Source organism: Metopolophium dirhodum, chromosome 1 (assembly GCF_019925205.1).
Source record: "Metopolophium dirhodum isolate CAU chromosome 1, ASM1992520v1, whole genome shotgun sequence".
NCBI classification, from domain to species: domain Eukaryota; kingdom Metazoa; phylum Arthropoda; class Insecta; order Hemiptera; family Aphididae; genus Metopolophium; species Metopolophium dirhodum.
The window spans coordinates 74,890,224-74,911,759 of NC_083560.1; the positions used below are offsets into that span (position 1 = coordinate 74,890,224).

General features: G+C 32.8%; 1 protein-coding gene across 1 annotated transcript; it reads left to right on the forward strand.

Annotated features, from left to right (window-relative positions):
* The first annotated feature begins 809 nt into the window (after positions 1 to 809).
* LOC132936290 (hemocyte protein-glutamine gamma-glutamyltransferase-like) lies at positions 810 to 19,603 on the forward strand. Its single transcript, XM_061002989.1, has 14 exons — positions 810 to 1,007; positions 10,362 to 10,575; positions 11,122 to 11,246; positions 11,963 to 12,095; positions 12,461 to 12,687; positions 12,932 to 13,106; positions 13,561 to 13,815; positions 14,550 to 14,712; positions 16,169 to 16,266; positions 17,209 to 17,375; positions 17,963 to 18,086; positions 18,320 to 18,480; positions 19,113 to 19,243; positions 19,364 to 19,603. The coding sequence occupies exons 2-14, from the start codon at positions 10,383 to 10,385 to the stop codon at positions 19,476 to 19,478; spliced, it is 2,067 nt and encodes a 688-aa protein (XP_060858972.1). The 5' UTR covers positions 810 to 1,007; positions 10,362 to 10,382; the 3' UTR covers positions 19,479 to 19,603.
* The last annotated feature ends 1,933 nt before the right edge of the window (positions 19,604 to 21,536 follow it).

Here is a 21,536-nt window from a genome sequence, read left to right on the forward strand (position 1 = left end):
AGTTATGGTATTTTTTAGAACAAATTACCGTATAGATAAATAGAAATACCGTTGATTATGGCTTTTTACTGGGAGTAATAAGAGCATGCATAGGTACTAATATACTACATTTTTGTTTTCTACTTTATAGAGACAACTTTTTTGAAATGTTTAACTTGTATCAATTTTTTACTTAAAACTATGCTGTGCAATCAGAATTTAACGCTGGGCTTTAGTTTTGAAGCTAAAGCAGTTTTAAGTTAGTCCGTACACTATTACACATATTATAACTGGTAATATAATAATAATATCAGTCTAATTTATCAAAAAACTACTAAAAATATTTTCTTTGTCCATTTTTTAATTGTGAATTTTGTATACCTTGGTACTTAAAAATTATTTTAAGCTTAAATATAATTTTCTAATTTTTTTCAAATTTCCATTTTTTTTTTTTAATTTTCCCAAAACTTGAGCTGCGTTTTTCGGAAATCCGGGAAATGTGTTTTATTTTTATATTCTCTAACTTTTTCCATATCGTGATCTGTGGATCAGGCGAAAACAACCCCATTCTGGCATTTATATTTTTAAAACAATTATACTGTTCTACGTACTATAAAATTACGCACACAAATTGTATCATAACACATTATTATTATCGTTTCCATTGCAGTGTGCCGGGCGCCGCTTCGTTTTTGGAGGTCGTCCTCGTCGTCGCGGTAATCGGCTTGATGCGTTATTTTTTTCTACCGTTGTTCATCGTCGGTTCCGCAGCGGCTGGAAGGAGGAGAGTAGGAATCGTCAAATCTAGGTTATCCCGATAAATACCAAATCCCGTGCCGTGTCCGTCGCATAGCAGTCCGACAGTCTCGGTCCGTCCACACCGTTCCCACTGCGTATCGCTAAAACAATATTGTGTACCTATCAATTCAACCGCAGTTACCGCGGTCGACAGTTTATTATTCGCACTTTGCACGCCGTTCCGCGATCGTCCGTCGTCGGCACACGATCATACTATTATCGTCGTCGAGGTAAATATTATAATATTGTTATTTTAATCTGCTTTTTTTTTTTATGTCCTGCGGTTTAAGACTCGTGTAAACTCGTCGGCGGAATTATTGAAAAGGGTCTGTCACTATATAGGTACCGCTTTCGATGTTTTCGTAAGGATTATTTAGGTTTTCAATTTTTCATCCGTCCTCCAGTAATTTATAGAATCATTCACTTAAGACTGTGTGTTGAAAGTTCAAAACTAAAAATTAAAGTTAAAAATTCAGCATCAATACTTTGGTAAATATACATATTTGCTAATGTTATTATATTAGCAAATATGTATATTTACCGAAGTGTTGATGCTGAATTTTTAACGCATTGATTTTTAAGATCAGTCGAGAATTATAAGGGGACGATGACGATAATTATTACTATTATTATTTTTAATATTATTATGGTTGGACTTTGTCTTCTGGTGAAGTAGACTTCAGATCAGGATGAAGCACAATGTATAGTATAGGCGTTCTTAAAAAATACAAACAAAAGTTTGCCAAGTTGCTAAATAGTAAATAGTAAATAATTCACCGATAAATTATATAAAATAAAATTATGTATTAATGCACTGCTAAACTAAATGGAAACAAATTTAAATTAACATTATAATAATTGAATGACTCTATAGTCTATACTTTGTAGATACTTATATTTCATGACATTTTCAAACATCCCACATGCATATATACTACACATGCATACAAAAAATAAGCATTTTTCTTGCTTTTTTGCTTAGTTTATTATTTTTTTTAGTTAATAAACCTCTGTAAGTACCAAATATGCGTTTTAGAGTGAACTTACTTAAAGCTAACAATTTTTACATGGTTAAATATCTCAAATAATTTCAACGTCTTCAAAGACCGAATATTTTACAGATATCATTGTATTTCAAAAATTCAATTAATCTTGAGTATTTCAACAATTTTCTAACTAAGAAAAAACCTTGACATTTTTTGGATAAAACAAATCCTGTTTGTAATAATTTTTCGAATTTAAAAAACCGTCAAAGTTTCTAAATTTGAATATAATAATAATTATTCACTTTTATACCTTTTACCTATTTTTTACCATCATTTTTTTATAATTTGGTTTCTTATATGGTAGATCATTGAGAAACAAACTACAATATGGTTTATTGATCAAAACTAATAATTCAAGTTCAAGCCAATAACGTATTAAAGTCCATAGGCTCAAAATAAATTAATTTGCCATCACATCCGAATTGTCGTATATATGTTCATAATAATAAATTAATTATTAACAACACGGAGTCGGTGCAAATACTTATATAATATTTTACGCAATTTTAAATGATCTTGACCTGACTTAACACGCATTTATCGACCATTTTACAGAACCATATTCCATTTTCTATTTCCATTTTACCTATCTACATACTGAAATATAAATATACGTGTATACTATAATGTTAATTTATAATTAATATAAAATTAAAACGTATAAACAACATATTATCAATATTGAGTTCACGTATCAACTATTAAAATACTAAAACTCGTATTGATGACTGATAAGTATATAATAGGTATTATATAGATTATAGAATATAAAATATATAGATATCATATTTAACTACATCATATTTTTTTATGATTGAATAATTAAAGTTGATCAAATATAATATAGTTGTTTATTAAGCTTCCTGTGATTTTTTTGACTAAATCAGATTAAACTTTTGATCACTTAAACATTAGACACAACCACGATTATAGATAGAAATAATAGTAATCGTTATTCTATCTGTAATCTTGGATTCAACTAAAGGTCTATAAAGGTACTACAAAATATGTAAGGATTATAATGTGTATGGAAGGGATTTCCCAGGTTGTCGATTTCCCTTAAATCGCACGTTGTATTCCAAGGTATTTTATTTTTATGCTATATTGTCATTAGAAAAATAAGTAGGTAGGTACCTAATTGTTGAAGATTTCTGGATTTATTATTTTCGATACCTATCACCTATTGTTTTTATGAAGTCCTGGCCTAGGCTATATCGTTTATATTATGTATTTATATAATTTAAGGTATTTAATTTATAGGCTTAATTAACCAACCGCACATTGTATATTGTGGTTTATAGGGAAATATATTTTGTTCTAGCACGGTCCCGCGAGTATTCAAAACAGTGAAATACGATAATGCCACCATCATAATTACTTTTCGCCGGTCACAATTATTATCCCATTTCACGATTTCTAAAAAAAAAAACCCCACGCTTAAAGTATAGTTGTTAATTTGATTGTTAATCTATCACACAATAGTTATACGTCGGTTCTCTCCTGCAGCATCAAACCAAAGATTTAAATTTCTTATAGATTACCTAGTATATAATTATAAGGGTTACTATGAAATATTTTTTTAAAAGAGAAGAACTACTCTGTGCTAATGCCTAATATATTTTTAGTTTTTAGTTTTAGCTGAGTATGATATATAAATTAAAAGAATAACATTTCATATTTATTTAATGGAACCTATCTATGAAATAATATGTTCTATAAGGGGCTTTCCTTGGTCACACAAACAACTTCTAGTCGTAACTCAAATATTTTGACCCCTCTGTGATTGACATAACACATATAATTTTATAAATATTTTTATTAGTTAAATTAAATTAAATTCATAGGTAGGTAGTTATTATATGTAGGTATCAGCTGGTATATATTATAATAATTATAATTAACAACTCCCCACACAAATCGTAGATACGTCACTGTTTTGCCGTATCCAATCATTTATTCGTGTAGAACTATTAAAACACGAATGTGCTCTTGGGAATTGTTGGGGTAAGATATAATTAAATAAATGTATAGGTTTTTTTTTTACTGTCTTGTAAGCGAGTGATATTTTGAAAAATCGAACATTGATAATAACATAATATTACCTATATTTCTACCATACACAGTATCTCTGACATAAATCCCAAAAAAGTAGTCATATGTGGTAAGATCAAGTGAACTTAGAATAAGAAGACCTGCAGGTGCAAGGAATTGGATGATACGTTTTCAAAAACCCAGCTGTAACGTATAGTTATTGCAAAGTTGACCTACTACCCGCTTACCCACCAACCTGTAACTATATATAGTGTCTTTGGGGAAAACGTCCGTTTTGGGGCGCGTACAAGCGCGTTTATTTTTATGTACAAATTGTGTATTATAATCGGTCGTCGTAAATAAACGCGATTACGGACATATTTTGGCTATAGAGGAGCAGTGTTTCCGTCCGGAAACCAGGGGTGGATTTAGGGCAAACGAAGAAACTGTCGAGGGTGCAATTAAATTTGTTTTTTTTTTTCATTCTTTCTTTCTTTCTTTAAGACTTTTTATTTTGTTATTATAATTTTTCAAAGGTTTAACCGCACGTTTATAATTCACCTCTGTTTATTTATTTTTGTCACTCGTGTGCCGCGCTTATAATTACCGTCCCTATAATACTAATTGCACCACCGCAATTAAAATCAAAATAATATTTTTGTTTATTCATTATTATTTTAATTTGCTTGTAAGTGCAATGTATCAAACACAAGCAATCATAGTAGAATTAAAACTATTTCATATGTTTTCAATAAGTGGGTCCAAAAACTGTCTATAATATTATTAAAGTTCACTATTTTGTCATTCAAAACGCCACTATTTTGCTTTCGTACGCGATTACCGTTTAGAGCGGATTTTGCTGTTTCCAATAGCATCCTGCCTTTGATAATTTTTTTAAGAGGAAGGGGGTCATCGCGGTGTGAAAAAATTGTTTTCCCTGAAAAAAAATCATTGTATATAAACGATACGTTCGTACATAATTTACAAGCGGTTTTCGTAATACATTTCAGCCGCCTTCGAAAACCTCGTTTAGTCGTACCTTTGAGAAAACCTAATTTAATAATACGGTACTCGAGACATACACCCTCTGCAGATCGCACTCGGAAAATGCATTTCCACCACAACGCCGCCGCCATCACGTAGTGTCTAACTTTGACAATATACGTAGGTAGTAGGTACAACACCTTGACTCGTAACCAGCAGCTGACGACAAAATCATACGAACACGTACTGGCTAGACGCACATATATAGGTATGTATAGCTATTTACAGATGAGGTTTATACCGTATTTAGGGTACCGAGCTATACCTGTATATAACACTAAAGAGCGTCCTATACGCGTCGTTCAGACGATTTCACTTCAGTTGGCAGCGTGCACGGATGCGATACGCATTATAGCCAAATCGTGTGGTCGGTTCGACGAATTTGATATTAATTAATAAATTATAATAAATTATGCATCGTATGCACTCGGCCTATGACGATAGGTTTTTTGCGAGGACGGCGCTCCGGAAACACATTTCCTCCGTCGTCGCGGTCCATTACTCATATCGTAATGATATTATGATACCATTGATACCTCAACTCGTAGTACGAAGACGATGACTTACGCTTTTACTTTATAGGTGCGAATTATAGTTAGAACACTTTCTGTCCGACGATTCTGGCCATCTTCGGTCGAACATTGTAATATTTGTTTTGTATTTTAGTGATAGTAATAATAATACATCGTTTTCGGACACAGTCTCCTGCAAGGCACGTGTGTTATTGGTCCTTGAACTACTTGACATGGCGCTACGAGACAGCTCTATATTATTAGATATAAATAACATTTATAATATAGTTTTGCGATTACGATTGACGGAGATGTATAATATATTTTACATATTATTATTGAACCAAAAGTTAATTTGTCGAAATAATAAGCGGTTCTCCCGATTTTTTTTATATATATATATAATTATTACTCGACGACGACGGAGGAAAACACAATAATCATCACATTTGCTATATAACTATAGGTTGCAATATTATTGTTCGATGATAAAGAAACGCGGGCACGTGCAGGCGTCACAATCATTTTTTTTTGTCTATAAATGGCGTGAAAAGTTCGAATCATTTATTCGAGTTGCCGCCTACGCAATAATTATTATTATTGTCGTCGTCGTCGTCGTCGTTTACGTTTAGCGGAAAATGTACGCGTACCGATCCATAATATTATAAATAATAATTACAGTAAGTTTAGTACTTACATGCGTATGTTTAGTACTTACATGCGTATGTATAATTTTATCTGGATACGACGTTGTTTAAGTTTAGGCGAATTCCTTGGTGGACCGGTTTTTATTATTTTTTTTTTTGCTCGACCTTCACCTGTACTATTATTACGCTGTATAAGTATATCTAGAAACGCGTGTGTGTATGTGTGTGTATTTTTCCCCATTGCGTTTAAAGAGGAAAATACAAATCGGTTAACCTTTGTAATAATAAATTATTCAAATCACAGTCGAACAGCATATTAATATTATCATTACACGCGCTCACTTGTTGTACGTCTCGATGATAATACGTTGCGCCGTTTTATGTCGTTTTAAATTTTTTGAATTCGTTATCGCTTAAGATCTACCGCCGTTTCTGCATACGCGTCGTCACACCTCCTTCGCTATAATGTATAGGTAGATGATTTTCGAAATTCAGGTACCTATGACCATGTATTTAATTGTATAGGTACTACACAAAACGACGACAACTCAGCCCGTCTAATTGGCTAGGTATCTATAATGCTATCAGTAATCACAACAGTAATATATTAATAATTGTGTTCCTATGTTGGTTCGCACCTCTCAACATTCGGACCTGAATCGAAACTACTCTGTCGAGATGAAGGTTTTTTCATGTTCGGAATATAATATATTATATAATATTTGAATAACAGTCCCGAAATCGAATCCCGCTTACTATTTCATTTCTCGTAGATCGTATAGGTAGGTATAATAACGAAGTTTACGTCGCTGCAGTACAGGCTCAAACGAAAAACCCTATACATACAATAAAACGAGTTGGCAAAAAATAAATAAACGCACACAACTATAAAAAAGTTGCTACCTATTATAGGTCTTAGTAATCACGCAACAACAAATTTCGATTTCAGATAAAACAGAATAATTAGGTACCGCAGTATATATTATATATATATATATGTGTGTGTGTATGTTATAATATAGTACTATATTAGTATATTTTTAGCGTAATTACTACAACGATGATAGTAGTTATTATACTTTCGTTAATTAATTCAAGTAAGTACATAAATTTAACTACGCGAGCCATTCCCAAAGTCAGTTGATATCTATAAACAATCGCGTAGTGAATAGATAATTAAATAGTTCAACATAGACCTTTTTTCCTATATACAGAGTGATCTAATATTCAACAAGTTACAATAATATTTATATATTTTTTATGTAATTTTTATAGTTTTTTAGTAATTACACACCATACGTTTCCACCAAAAATTTAAATCTGTGATATTTTTTAGTTGGCTTTTAACGGAAACCTATAAATTTTATCTAATATTATATTCTATATTATATTGTCCACTGTTTAAAAAAACAATAATAAAAAACCTTCTGAGCCATAATTTAGAAACTAAAACTCACGAATATTAAACATTAATACTTTAAAAAAAATTAAATAGGTCAAAAATGTGAGATAACAATAAATTATATCAACTGAGTTTTTTTAACCGTGATGATTACTGAATTAATTGTTTTAGCTGATAAAACCTAAGCTTGTAACGTATAGTTTTTTTTTATGTTAAACGACGCGGCTAGTAGTAGCCAATAATATAATCGATTTACTTCTCTTTCGTTAATTTCTTTGTGTCGCGAAAAAAATAAACGGATAAAAGTTAATTATTAGATGACAGTATCGGACAGTATAGGTATAATAATACAGCAGCGTAGATACGGTACGACAGCGCTCAGATCATTGCAAAATAGAATAAAAGAGTCGTATCTCTCTGCTCGCGGGCCTTTCATTCGCAGGACGAGTGACCTAAAAAATTCATTTCCGATGATAAAAATACCTACTCGTCGTCGTTTGGTCGGATGGTCATAGACCGTAGTTATAATGTATCGTTTAATAGTGGATCGATAGTGTTATCATTGCACTGTCATCTGCCCGAGTTTTAGTCGTCCGGCGTGGTACAAAATATCCACACACGTGCCAATAATTAGTCCATCGCTTGGCACTCATCGGAACAGCTCGTCGAAAATCGAAATATCACAATAGACTCGTCGGGAAAACGTTAAGGTGGGGCTGCATGGCTTAAGTATATTACCTATGTATAATATATAAAATATATACACACATTATATAATATTATGTACGCAGGATTTTAGTGGATACTAAACTTAAAATGTCCAAATTTAGGAGAGATTAACGCACGAAATGCGCGACTAAAATATTATATCATAACGTGCATCAAGCAAACGTAACACATTGTGCCCATTATAAACGATGGGCTCCCGTATTATGATTAAGTTCTTCTAAATTAAATGTAACGCCCTCATAACAATACATTTTAGCACTAATTAAACTCATGCACAATGTACAATGCAGATAAGCGTACCTGTTTAAATGTTATACTACATATTATGGGTATATTTTTTAAAAAAATATTGCAACTTAATAATATGATATTATGGTTTACCAGTCTGCAGTACAAAATATCTTTTATTACTATACTCCCATAAACAATTGTCTACGTAAAAAATTAATATTCAATTTAAATTTAAAAACACAATCCCGCAACCGAACAAAAGTGCAGTACCGTATTATTATTATACTGCACATGTCGGAAAAACAATTTTCAATGAAATAGACGTCGCACACACGATAAACACGGAAAACGTTCGAGAAAAATAGCATTTATAATGTTTATTGCATTCTCATTCCCGGAAATACTCTTCGACTGAGAGACGAGAGTGCGTTTTGATAGATGCATTGTGAATAACGTCATTTTATAAGATTAGCAAAGGACAAAATATCTCCGTCCATTTGGTTTAAAATAAATATATATTTTCCAATGTTATTACGGTTTTCTTTAGTAAATGTATGTCCTGAGGCTTGACAGTTAAGCCTCAACTTATCGTCAACATTATGTGATAGTGCATTCAAACATAATATTATTCTCTACGAAAAAAATAATAATCAAATACTGAATGCAAAATTTTATTATATTTAATCAAATGTAAAACAACACTGTTAAAACGTGAACGCACTATTTAAAAACGATAATATTATTTTTATTACTTAATTTCGTTTACAATTTATGCTTTTAAAATGGGGAGGGGCTGTGCAGTCATGTATCGAATTGTATTCATTATTGTTATACTTTTAAGCTATATTTATGTTAAAATGGTTGACAGCAATAAATTAATAAATACAAATACAATTAATACAAAATAAAAATGTTTATAAAATATTATAATTATTACATATTTCGGTTTATCTTTAAATCAGTCATATAATTATAATCCCTTTGTTTCTAGCTAATATCACCGAGTCGATCAATCGTATGGTAACAAAATATATAACTTATAAGTTATAATAGTTATTAACCATCATACAACCATATGAACATTTATACTCAGTAAGGACCGTGTTCTGTACGGTTTGATCTTGTTCAGTATAATTTCACACCTGCATTAAGCAGTCACATCGTAGAACTCCATGTCTCTATCTAATGATATATAATTATGGAAATATTATTGAATTCTCTAGCTGTATTCGTAAACCACCGCCTTATGATCTGCAAAGTTCCGATCTCTTATTGTGCCTTCCTACTTACCCATGTGATTTGAAGCACGTTTCACATAGATACGTTCTTATATTTGAAATATAAATGTTCATTGGTCTATACGCCTTATTGACCAAGTCTAAAGCATATACCTAGCTATATAGGTACAATCATAAACGAATGCTGAATCGATTATAATCTATGATATTCGCCAACCGCGTTTAATGCGGCTTTTACCATTGGCAAAATTCCAATAGTGATAATTATTATGTAATATGTAAATTATTCAGTCCGATCGTGTCACGTATTTACTTTGTCCTTATAACCATGATTTAAAAAATTGACACATTAAAATATATATGAACGAAATTCTTTGCACTTTGATTACCTAGTGAATATAGTTAATGATGAAATCATAAAAAATCGTAAAATATACCTAATTAGTACTAAAGGTGACAGACCGATTTTGGCCTTCACTCAGAATCGTTTTTCATGTGCATTTATTCATCATTGAATTCAAATTTAACAAAATCATATGCATTACAATGACTATTATGACTCCATGATACTGTACATCAGAGTTGATACTTACTTTTCCCCATTTTTTTTTTCAGTTTAATGTTTAAATTAAACTTTGAAATCTCGAATTTTTAATGCCAAATCTGCGGACACAGGCCACTTATAGATAATTGTTTTATTGCAGGAACAACGCATATAGTCCATAATGGCAATCACGGTAGTCTCGACTCATCTGTATCCTTTGGAAAACGCGGTGGAACATCACTCCGACCGTTTCGAATTGATACAGGATGGATCAACAGTAATATTTCGCCGCGGACAACCATTTTATTTTGGCATTAAGTTCAACAAGCCGTTCGACAAGACCAAAGATATCGTCAGAATCGTTTTGGTTACAGGTGAGCTATGTCATGGTGATGGCATTTTATGTCATTGAATAAAAAATAAGCAACAAACATATTATAATAAAAATATTACATCACAGCAGGATAAATTATATAAAAAAATCGACGTTTTAAAACTGTGGGGATCCTTCGTGTCTAGAATCGTTTTGCATACCTAGCATATTATTATTATTTACATTTTTATTTTCAATGGGGGGGGGGGGGGGAACGGAAAGAGGGATTTTTTACGAAAATGGTTACGGAAACAAAGGGCGTTTTGTGGGAAAATAACTGCCCCGTTCATAAAAAAAGTAGCCTAGGGATACATCCTCATACATAATAACCATCGGATAACGCCCCTCGTTTTGGGGGTGTGGGTTTATTATTTTTTATCCAACTCAGTTACCGTGACACTTAAAATTAGTACATTTTCAGGTGACCATCTATCGGGTGTCGTGGTGACGACTTGTCAGTCTCTACATTAGTAGCTATTTATAATTTATATACATGGGAACTTACATCGGGTAGTTAATTTGTACGTTGATATAATTCATTCCACAGGACCGACCCCGACTCCGGCAAAGGGCACGAGCGCCGCGCTTATTGTCAAAGAAAAAGAGGACCTGATTGCCGACAGATGGGACGCCCGGTTCAGCAGCTTCGCTGGGTCCACCGTCACCATACAGGTCAGACAATACAAATTATATTATCATTAATATAAAGGGCATTGCACAAACAATAAATTGGATTTTGTTGTTTACATTTTTAAAAAGTGTATAAGGAATAGAAGTGGCATAAAAGGGCATAAATGGCAAATGGGGGAACTTAGAACCTTAACCTCCCCATAATTATTCAAAGCTTCCCTAAATTAATTTAATAATAAAATTTTTTTAATGTAATTTATTGTCTCATTATAATCAGGATGATTTTAGCACCCCCCCCCCCCTTAAATTCTATTAAATCTTCGTCTATAACTGATGGCACACAGAATATTTCGGAGAGTATACTCAGTTGCAACTAATATATGATATATAAATTACTATATTATTATACATGATATATTAACAAAGATATACAACGGTTAGCTTAAATTAAGGGATGTGCTCTCGTTGGCGATTTGCATCATTAATTTGATAGGCTGGTCGGGTGCGCGTACTCAGTGGTAGATCTAAGCAAAAAATAGTATACGTAATATACATATATAAGATAAAATATAGAAACTCACCCCGCTGAACTTTGGCACCGGCTGTATAGGTATTCCACTGGTACAGCATTGGTCTAATACCTATATAGGTAATTTTATAATTATTAGTACATCAAAAACGTTTTTTGGTCATTGCCGTTAAGACGTAAAATCGCGTAATTATATATATCAATCATAAACAACGTGTACCCATTCCAGGTGCAAATACCACCGTACGCGCCTGTTTCAGTGTGGAAAATGATCGTGCACACGGCCAAGAAGGGTGTGGCCGGAGTCAATCAACATCAAATAGACAAGGCCGTCTACGTGCTGTTCAACCCCTGGTGTCCGAGTAAGTTATAATATAGTCATGTATAGAGTGATTAATTTTTGCAGAGTTGTCTGTGTGGGGGACGGGGGTGTATGATATATTGATATTATTGGCAAACGATATATTATATCATTTTACCGCGTACAGAACCACTGTGGTACTCGGTCACCTCAGAATCTCCCCTAAAACACTATGATTAGAAACTTTTGATGATAATCGAATATTTCTTTGCTGCCCACCCTAATTATAAGCTTTCATAAATAAAAACGGTAATCCCGAAGATCGATCGTCGATTTGCGTCACACAAATGGTAGATTTATTGTTATCCTCTCCCGCGATGATCCCAAACATTCAGGTGTGTACTCACTCACGTGTGTGTTTTCCAGACGACATTGTCCATATGAATGACGACGAACAGTTGGAAGAGTATGTGCTCAACGATAACGGCAAAGTGTGGCAAGGCACGTACAAAGAACCCAAAGGATACCAATGGTTCTTCGGACAGTTCGAAGCGGTAGTCCTGCCGTCCATCATGATGTTGCTCGACAGATCCTCTATCCCGCACCAAGACAGGGCTGACCCGGTGAAAATGGCTAGAAGCATTTCGGCAATCGTAAGCTGCTCGTTTTTACACAATTTTCATAACTATTTCGTACTTTCTTTATCATTAGATTATTATAAATGACTCCATAGTACTTGCGTCGTTTCAGCAAGGCGAAGCATAAATCATAGTAATAAAAGCGTTACATAAAATATTCTCGAATTATGATGTGTTCTTCACAACGTCAATTCCAAAAAATGATCTGTCATCTAATCGTATCAGAACCCATTTTTAACACCTAACTGCTTATTTTTAGACAAATAACGTGGACGACAATGGTCTAGTCGAGGGAAAATGGGACGGTTCGTTCGAAGACGGCACCAGTCCATTTGCATGGATAGGCAGCACCCCAATTTTCGAAGAGTTTTACAATACTCAACAACCAGTGAAGTATGGACAGTGTTGGGTATTTTCCGGTGTCATCGTTACAAGTGAGTGTTACACGCGTATTCGTAAAATATTTGCAACGACAGTTTACATTCAAATCAGGGTTCAATTGAGTTTAAGTAATGGCTGTAATAACTTCAGTGAGACAGTGAAAGTGATGTACCTGTTTTGCCTAACTAAAACGCCGTGCGATCGAAATTGAGTTATTCATTGTTGGATCTCAGTTATAAGTAAAATCCAGTGATAGTGAAGAATTATTATACTACCATCGCATAATAACATAAAGTCTACTGAATTCCTTTTTATGGTATTTTCACTGTAAAGTCAAATTTTTCTTTCTACCACGTCTAGTTAAGACTAGAAAATGCAAAATATGAACTTTAGATTTACTTAAACTCTATTAAATTCGGCTTGCTGAGGCCTGGAAAAGCTGCAGCAGTGGTCGTATTCAAGTGTACACACCCAATTTTAAATCTTGGTGGTCGCGGTGTGTTGCAGTTTGTAGGGCGCTGGGAATACCTTGTCGGTCAGTGACCAACTACATGTCAGCACATGACACGAACGCCAGTTTAACCATCGACACTTATATCGACGTGAACGGCGAGAAGCTCAACAACCACCCGGGGAGCTATACGAACGACTCGTGCTGGAACTTCCACGTGTGGAACGACGTGTGGATGGACAGACCTGACTTGGCTAAAGGTTACGGTGGATGGCAATCTATCGATGGAACGCCGCAGGAGACGAGTGACAGTAAGGAGTCTTGGCATTTTTTTTATCCACGACAAACGCGGTTGATCGCGTATCATCTGTATCGCGGGTACCTGTAGATTTTTTTCGACGACCTAAGTACGCGTGACCCGACAGAAATAATAGATACTCGTAAACATTGTTGACATTTCAATACGCGGTTTTCATAGAATTTCATTATAGTATTACACTGCAGTAGGAACCCTGCAGTATAATATTGTGTTTATTAATAAGTGGATTTCGATATTATAGTACTCACGTCTTAACATGACACATTATACGCACAGAATAAATTTCGAAACAAAAAATGCACGGCAAATCAATCACGGTGGCCTAATATATATTATTATGATCAATAGAAATTCACAATACAGATAAACCCAACAAATACGTTTCTATAATATTTTAATTCCTACGACATGCATTAGTTATTTTTATTAATATTACAAAGTAAAAAATTAAACACTGATTGTATATTTCCTATTTTCAATTTTAAATCATAATAATATACCATTTCCACTTTCGCTCAGTGAACGTAGGTATAATGAAAAAAAAATACGAAAAAAAGAAGTTTTCATTTAGTCAAGACTGTGCAGGACTTTTTGGTCTTTCGCTTTTTATCAACCTGCACAGGCACAGACATTCTATTTCCAGCACTGTTAGGATTATGATAGGCATACGACGAGACAATTGACATTTTAACAACCCTAACCAAACACATTTCTGGCACCCAACAGGTATGTACAGATGTGGTCCTGCACCTGTCGAGGCAGTCCGACGGGGTGAAGTAAACATCGGGTTCGACACGACGTTCGTTTACACGGAAGTGCGGGCCGACATGTGCGTTTTCAAAGAGTCGGAAGACGGATTTTGGTCCAGAGTGAAGACGATTCCGAATTAGTGAGTACTGAGTGCATATAATAGAGGAGTAACACGATACCACCAAAAGTACATACGTGTGGGTACCCCCTTATCTTTTTTCACCAATAACCGTTTCCACCAAAAGAGATATTGACCAATAGTCTACGTTTCAACTTTCTATTAAGACAATTGCAACATCATAAAAATTAAATGCTGTTAAACAGTAAGTTTGTCTAAAATACTATAAAATATGAAATAAAAAGTATATTTTACGTTTTAATATTGTAGAATAATTTATTGTAAGCAATACTAAGAAAAATAATGCAATTCTATTTAGTGTAGTTAGGTATATTGTATTTTTTTTAAATATTTTATAATGATAATCTATAATAGTAGGTATTCCTAAGCCTAATAATATACAGATTTTCGATATTTTTAGTAGTAAGTATTTGAAATAAACTTTCTATATAACAGCATTAATTATTAATAGTACATATTATTAAATTGTTTTGGCGGAAACGTGGAGTTGGTCAGTTTGTAGAAAAGGGCACACTTTTGATGGAAACAGGTACCACTGATATATATTCTAATATAATACTGGTATAAAGCACATTAAATTTCTATTATTATTAATGGCCCGAGGCAGCCACGTCTAGGTACAATTTTGTTTAATAATTACAAAAAAATAATAATATGTCAATCGAATTTTTATGGTACTGATGTTTCGGGTTTTTTATAAACCGATAACCGATAATTATGTTTTCTTGCGTAGGTACTCAAAACATTTTATTGATTCTAACAACAATATATAGTATTGAACTATAACTGTATTATACTTACAAGGCTAGCTGTTCAACATTTTTAAACAAAACGCAAAATTCACTGAAAAACTGATGATATTATACCTACGTTAAAACCATTTCGTTGGATTCTGCTCTGCCTATATATAACACATATTTGTTAATGTTTTATAATTTTATATGCATAATATAACGTAGGCATAGACGATATACTATATTAGATCTTTTATATTCCAACCGAATATACCACATTACCACTCGGTATTATAGGTACCTTGCACCTGTATATATTTTATTACTTTATTACGGCTATTCATATTATTATCGTACGCACTGACAGACAAAAACTACATAAAATATATTTTTATTGATGGTCATGGAGGGAGGGGGTGTGTATTCGGGTATTTTGATTTTGAATTTATTCCATCCATCCGTGACCATCGTAGGTAAGAAAAACTGTCCCTTTGGCACACACTCGACGCATTAGTGCTTGCCATAACAATATGACGCGTATACAAGATATTATAATACAGGTGGTATAATACGACGATATCATAAGATATACTTGAATTTTGCAGACAATAACTTATTGCAATTAATTATAATATATAATATTACCTTCTATATAATAAAAAATAATAATCGGCCATATACCATATACCATATACCTAATGCAAAACATGTTTGATTTGTAGTGTCGGAAAACTAATCGTGACGAAAAAAATCGGACAAGAAGTGTTACCCGAAATCGAAGACATGGAAGACATTACTGAAATCTACAAAAACCCTTTCGGTATGAATGAAAACTAGTTATAATAATATTAATAATATGTAAATTATAGTTGAAATTATTATGTCACTGTCACATCTACGAGATAGAGAGGGAAACAGACGACATACAATAATTAATATAGTATCCAAAATCGAGCCCAACAAAAATCCATTTTTTTTTTTTTAATGACACTATTCATTATTTCTGAAAATACTAATAGCTGTCCAATAATAACTTAAGAAAAATGATAATACTTACCGAAAACATCGAAAACGCCCGTAATATATAGATGGATGTAAATAATATTATTATGTGATAATAATAAAAATATATAATCATACGAAATCGTTTTGTACCTACAACGGAAACATAAACCGGAAAAATATTTTTACACTAAATACATAATAATACGTCTTAGCACAATATTACAAGTCGTTTATCAGTTGTATAGTTACGATCGACGAACACGCACAGGGCGTATCAAGACAAACATTTTTATCGTTATTCGAGTAGGTATTTGACAATTTGACCTTCTACGTCGTGGTCACAACGATATATTTTATACCTACAACTATTTAAAAGGTTTTCCCTATTTATAACTGTCTCCATCACTCCAACAATTAACATATCCGATCAATTATCAGGGTTCGAGACGATATCAGAGTAAAATAAATGACCGTGCACGTGTCAATTTCGTCATAGACAATTTTCCAACTTATAGATGAGCAACTATTATTAATTTTGAGTTAATTTCACTAATATTGACGACAATCTGGGGGAAGTGGAGTTGGAGATTTTAGGAGAGGATAGTTGTAGATTAGTGCAACTATAAGACCAATATTTTTAGGCTAGTTGTGCCACTGGGATAGTAGTCATAATATTTTATTATATATAATATATATTATATAGATAGACAATGTATAAACAACTATTTACTATACGAGACTGACTTTGTTGATCTAGACTCACCTGAGGACAAAATGGCCGTAAAAAAAGCCATTAAGATGGTTCCGATCGCCCAGGATATATACGACATGGATGACTCACAAATCGAAGACGTCGAGTTCAAACTTTCAGACATCGAACAGATCACACTGGGTGAAAGCTTCAAAATCGCGATGACCATGCATGTAAGACAAGATATTATAACACATCATTATTTTTAATAAGTACCTAGGTATACTTACTTTAAAAAAAAAGAACGTTCGATAATATATTCAACATATTTATTACATATTATAATGTCACATTTAAAAGAGCGAATGACCACAGCGAAGACTTGATATCAATTTATAGGCTTATTAAACTCTTATAGTAAAAATGCATCAGAAGGAAATATATAAACACAAATCGGAATAGTATACCTACTATTAGTATACTAGTTAATAGAATATGTCTAGGTCAACCTAACCAGGTATACCTACGCAGGTTCATTGCAAACCAGAAAAATATGTACATTGTTGACTTTTTTATAATGCGCTGCAGCACAAAACCATAATGTGCAATATAATTATTGACTCCAACAAATAAAAGAAAAACTGGTTGGTATCGGGAAATGATGAGAGGGGTTGCTAATTAAGTGTATAAATGAAAATATGTGCCACTGACACTGACTACAATATATAATTAGTACTTAGTTAAACTAAACTTCACTTACCTCGCCACGTGGTACCTATATTAAATTTATTATCATTATTAATTTATTATTATCACACAGAACACGTCGTCGGAAATACGGTCCGTTTCAATCGTGCTGTCGGCATCGTCGATCCTGTACACCGGAACGACAATCAACAAGTTGAAAAGAAGCGATGCGAAATTCGTCCTGAAACCCAATCAAAGTACGTATTTCCCAAAATATATTGTACATTATCTCCGGTATTTCCCCGTGGTTCACAAGAGGGATTTTTTTAATTTTATATTTTTTACTGAGAAGTTTGCGGTACAGCGAGAAGTATAAACGTATGAGAAAAACTATTGAGTTGTGTTATGCCCGCTAAAGTAATAATTATGGGACAGGTACATATTATTATTGTCATCATAAACGCTTAACGGTTTCCGTCTGTTAATTTAGGAGAAAACGTCTACACTTTCGTGAAACCGTCAGAGTACATGGAGAAAATGTCATCGCACAGTTTGATAAGAATAACGGCCGTGGCCAACGTCGAAAAAACGGAACAGCTGTGGAGCCAAGACGACGACTTTTTAGTACAAAAGCCGCAGCTCGACGTAAAAGTAAGTGTGTAAATAAAATTGCGAACTGAATATAAATATCTCGACGACGCTCATGAAAAAGAATCGAAAAAATAAGCCACGAGAGTCTCAGACTCGGAATGGAAACATCCTACAGAAACATTACGACGGTAGGAAAGGAAGGGCCAATTCCCATTATTATATATTTATTAAGAGGTGTTTAGGTTCAAAACGATGTCTCATTTAAATGGTGTAGAAGTTGAAAAAAATGTTAAAGTACCAGAATATTTACCATCACCGAATTTATTGTTAACATTGTCTATAGTTTAATAATTAAATATACCATTATTAAACAGTATAATATAATATTATTTCCATCGAAAAACAAAATATTTACTATTTAACATTAGTAAAGACATTTATAATACACTATATACCTTTAAAATGAAACCCAATTTTTGACACATATCATTCGGATAGATGTGAGGTTCTCAAATTTTATAAAAAAAAATATTCATTATAAGTATTTATGTATAAGTGTATTACCACTGTAACCGAGATGATATTATGCCATATCAGAAAATGGAATTACATTTATTTTCATTAGCTTTCAGCACTATATTATATTATAGTATATATAGGTACAACTTCTGATCTTAATATTTTTCTTATAGCTAAGTTCACAACTTCAAGTTAACAAACAGTGCGAAGCAACATTTTCTTTCACTAATCCTTTATCTGTTACTTTAACGGACTGCACATTCAGCGTTGAAGGCCCAGGAATCCATAGAGTCATCAAATTCAGGTAAACGCCTACACACTAAGCACCAATACCGCATACCACATACAAAATAAATGATAGCATCGCTACAATAATAATGTCTTGTTAATATCTATTTTAAATATATATTATTTGTTCACATAGAGACGTCATGCCTAACGAAAAGTATGTCACATACACGGAAATGTTCACTTCCAGAAAAAGACGGACAGCGGACCGTCACGGTCTCTTTCAACTCCAAACAGCTCACAGACATTAAAAACACCATTACAGCTACAGTATTACCGTGAAAAAATCATAATATTAATGTTAAGGAAAAATCATAAATCTGTTGCTTCAGAAAAATAAAATTTTTAAACTGTATAATAAATATAATAAATATAATTTCGACAAAATTAAGTTTGTTATTTACAGCGAAATCTTCAGAAAACCAAAAACTATGATTAACATCAACAATCGTTTTAAAATATTACATAATATGTACTGGCCTCATACTGTTTAATATATACATATACATATAACGATAAGTAGCTAATAAGAATAATAAGATATATTTCACAATTAAGTATAGGGGAGACTGGGGGAAGTACGGTCACCTAAGCAAGAATTGTTATATCTCAGTGTCTTAAGACTCTAAATGTTATGCTACTACAATAAATGGATGCATGAACATATTGACTGCATTATGTCAATTTCTAAGATTTTTTCTCAAGCTAATTTTTTTTTTTTTTAATGACCAGCCTCACATATAAAACATAGGCATTTAATCACAATTTACTGACCCATTTTAAAATCTTCTCACATTCAACATATCTATATAATATTCCACCTACATTTTTATCTGGGCAGGCAATTGCTCCCTTGTGCTCCCCCCCCCCCACCTATGACTGAAAACAAATACCAATAGATAATACTGAGTTGCATCATTGATTATCATATGAATAGGGCTCGATGAATTTGCATCTTTTTCCCTGAATGCTCGACATGATACGTTCCAAGACACAAATTTAAGATTAGCAATCTTGATTTCTGGAATAATCCGTGGTCAATTCAGGGGAATTTTATTAGGACATCTCTTGAAGTTTTAAGGTCACAAATAATTTTGTTGAAAGGGCATTTGAATCCGAGCCCTACATATTAATATTAGGCTCTATAGTCGAAATATAGACAAATGTTGGTGTATGATAAACGACTCAATTAAAGGTTTAGACATAATTATTTTCAATGAGACATGGAATAATACTGGATTGTCTGGATTCATCCACAAAGTATAAAAGGTTTTTTTGAATTATAAAAGTGAAAACAATTTTAACAAAACGGCAGAGTACTTATATAAACAAATAATAAACATATACCTACTTGCTGTGCCTGTTGAACTACTGATGTTCTTAGGAGCCAGTTGCTTAAAATTAAACTTAAAGGTAAATAATAAGCCAATTACTATATATTAGCCGTATACCGTTAACCACAAAATAATATAGTGTCCCATAAAGTGCGCAACTTTTAAATCTGCCACCATTTTTTAAATATTTTGTTGGCAGCCCTGTTCTTATAATTACTTATAGACAACCATAGACCTAATAGTATAAGCCAATGGACAGCGCATACCACACCACCCTACCTACAGTTCATGAGGACGAGATAGAGTGAGAGAGAAACAACTATGCGTTTGGGAATATCATGGAAAACCATTTACATTATGGTTTTTCAGCCATGTGTTTTACATGTATTGATAATACGTATAACATGTAAAATATGATCCTCCCTGATATTCCCGAACGCATAGTTAATAGTTCTTTCTCTTTCGTATCTCGTCCACTGATTTCTCTCTCTAAACGCTGTTCATTAGTTAATAGGTCTATGTCAACAACTACTAATTAAATCGGAGTAATAATAGATACTAGAAATGATAAGTGACACACTATAATATTATGTAAAATATCTAAATATAATATAGTATAATCTGTAGTCAAACATAACTTTTTACTGAGTGTACAAATACGTACACTGAATAATATAGTTAGCATGACTATGTATATTTGGGTAGGTACTGGTTTGTTATAGGCTATAGCCCACACAGTGGTATAAAATACAATTATAGGTGCCCAAAAGTACTATTTTTAAGACTAAAATTTTTTGTTTTTTTTTCAATAATTTATCTTTACAATTTTCTGAGGCTAAATATAGAATTATTTCAAATGAAATATTTAACATACTACACTCGACTTACGGAGCTGTTTGTATAAAATATATACATTTTTTGATTGATATTTACAAAATGTCATACATTTTTATATTATTTAATTTTCTCACTTAA

What these genes read in the sequence shown, in the direction of transcription:
- LOC132936290 (XM_061002989.1), top strand. Translation starts at nt 10,383, where the DNA reads ATGGCAATCACGGTAGTCTCGACTCATCTGTATCCTTTGGAAAACGCG. An exon ending in GGTCCACCGTCACCATACAG is followed by an intron (nt 11,247 to 11,962) that starts GTCAGACAATAC and finishes TACCCATTCCAG; the next exon opens with GTGCAAATACCACCGTACGC. An exon ending in GTGAAGACGATTCCGAATTA is followed by an intron (nt 14,713 to 16,168) that starts GTGAGTACTGAG and finishes TTTGATTTGTAG; the next exon opens with TGTCGGAAAACTAATCGTGA.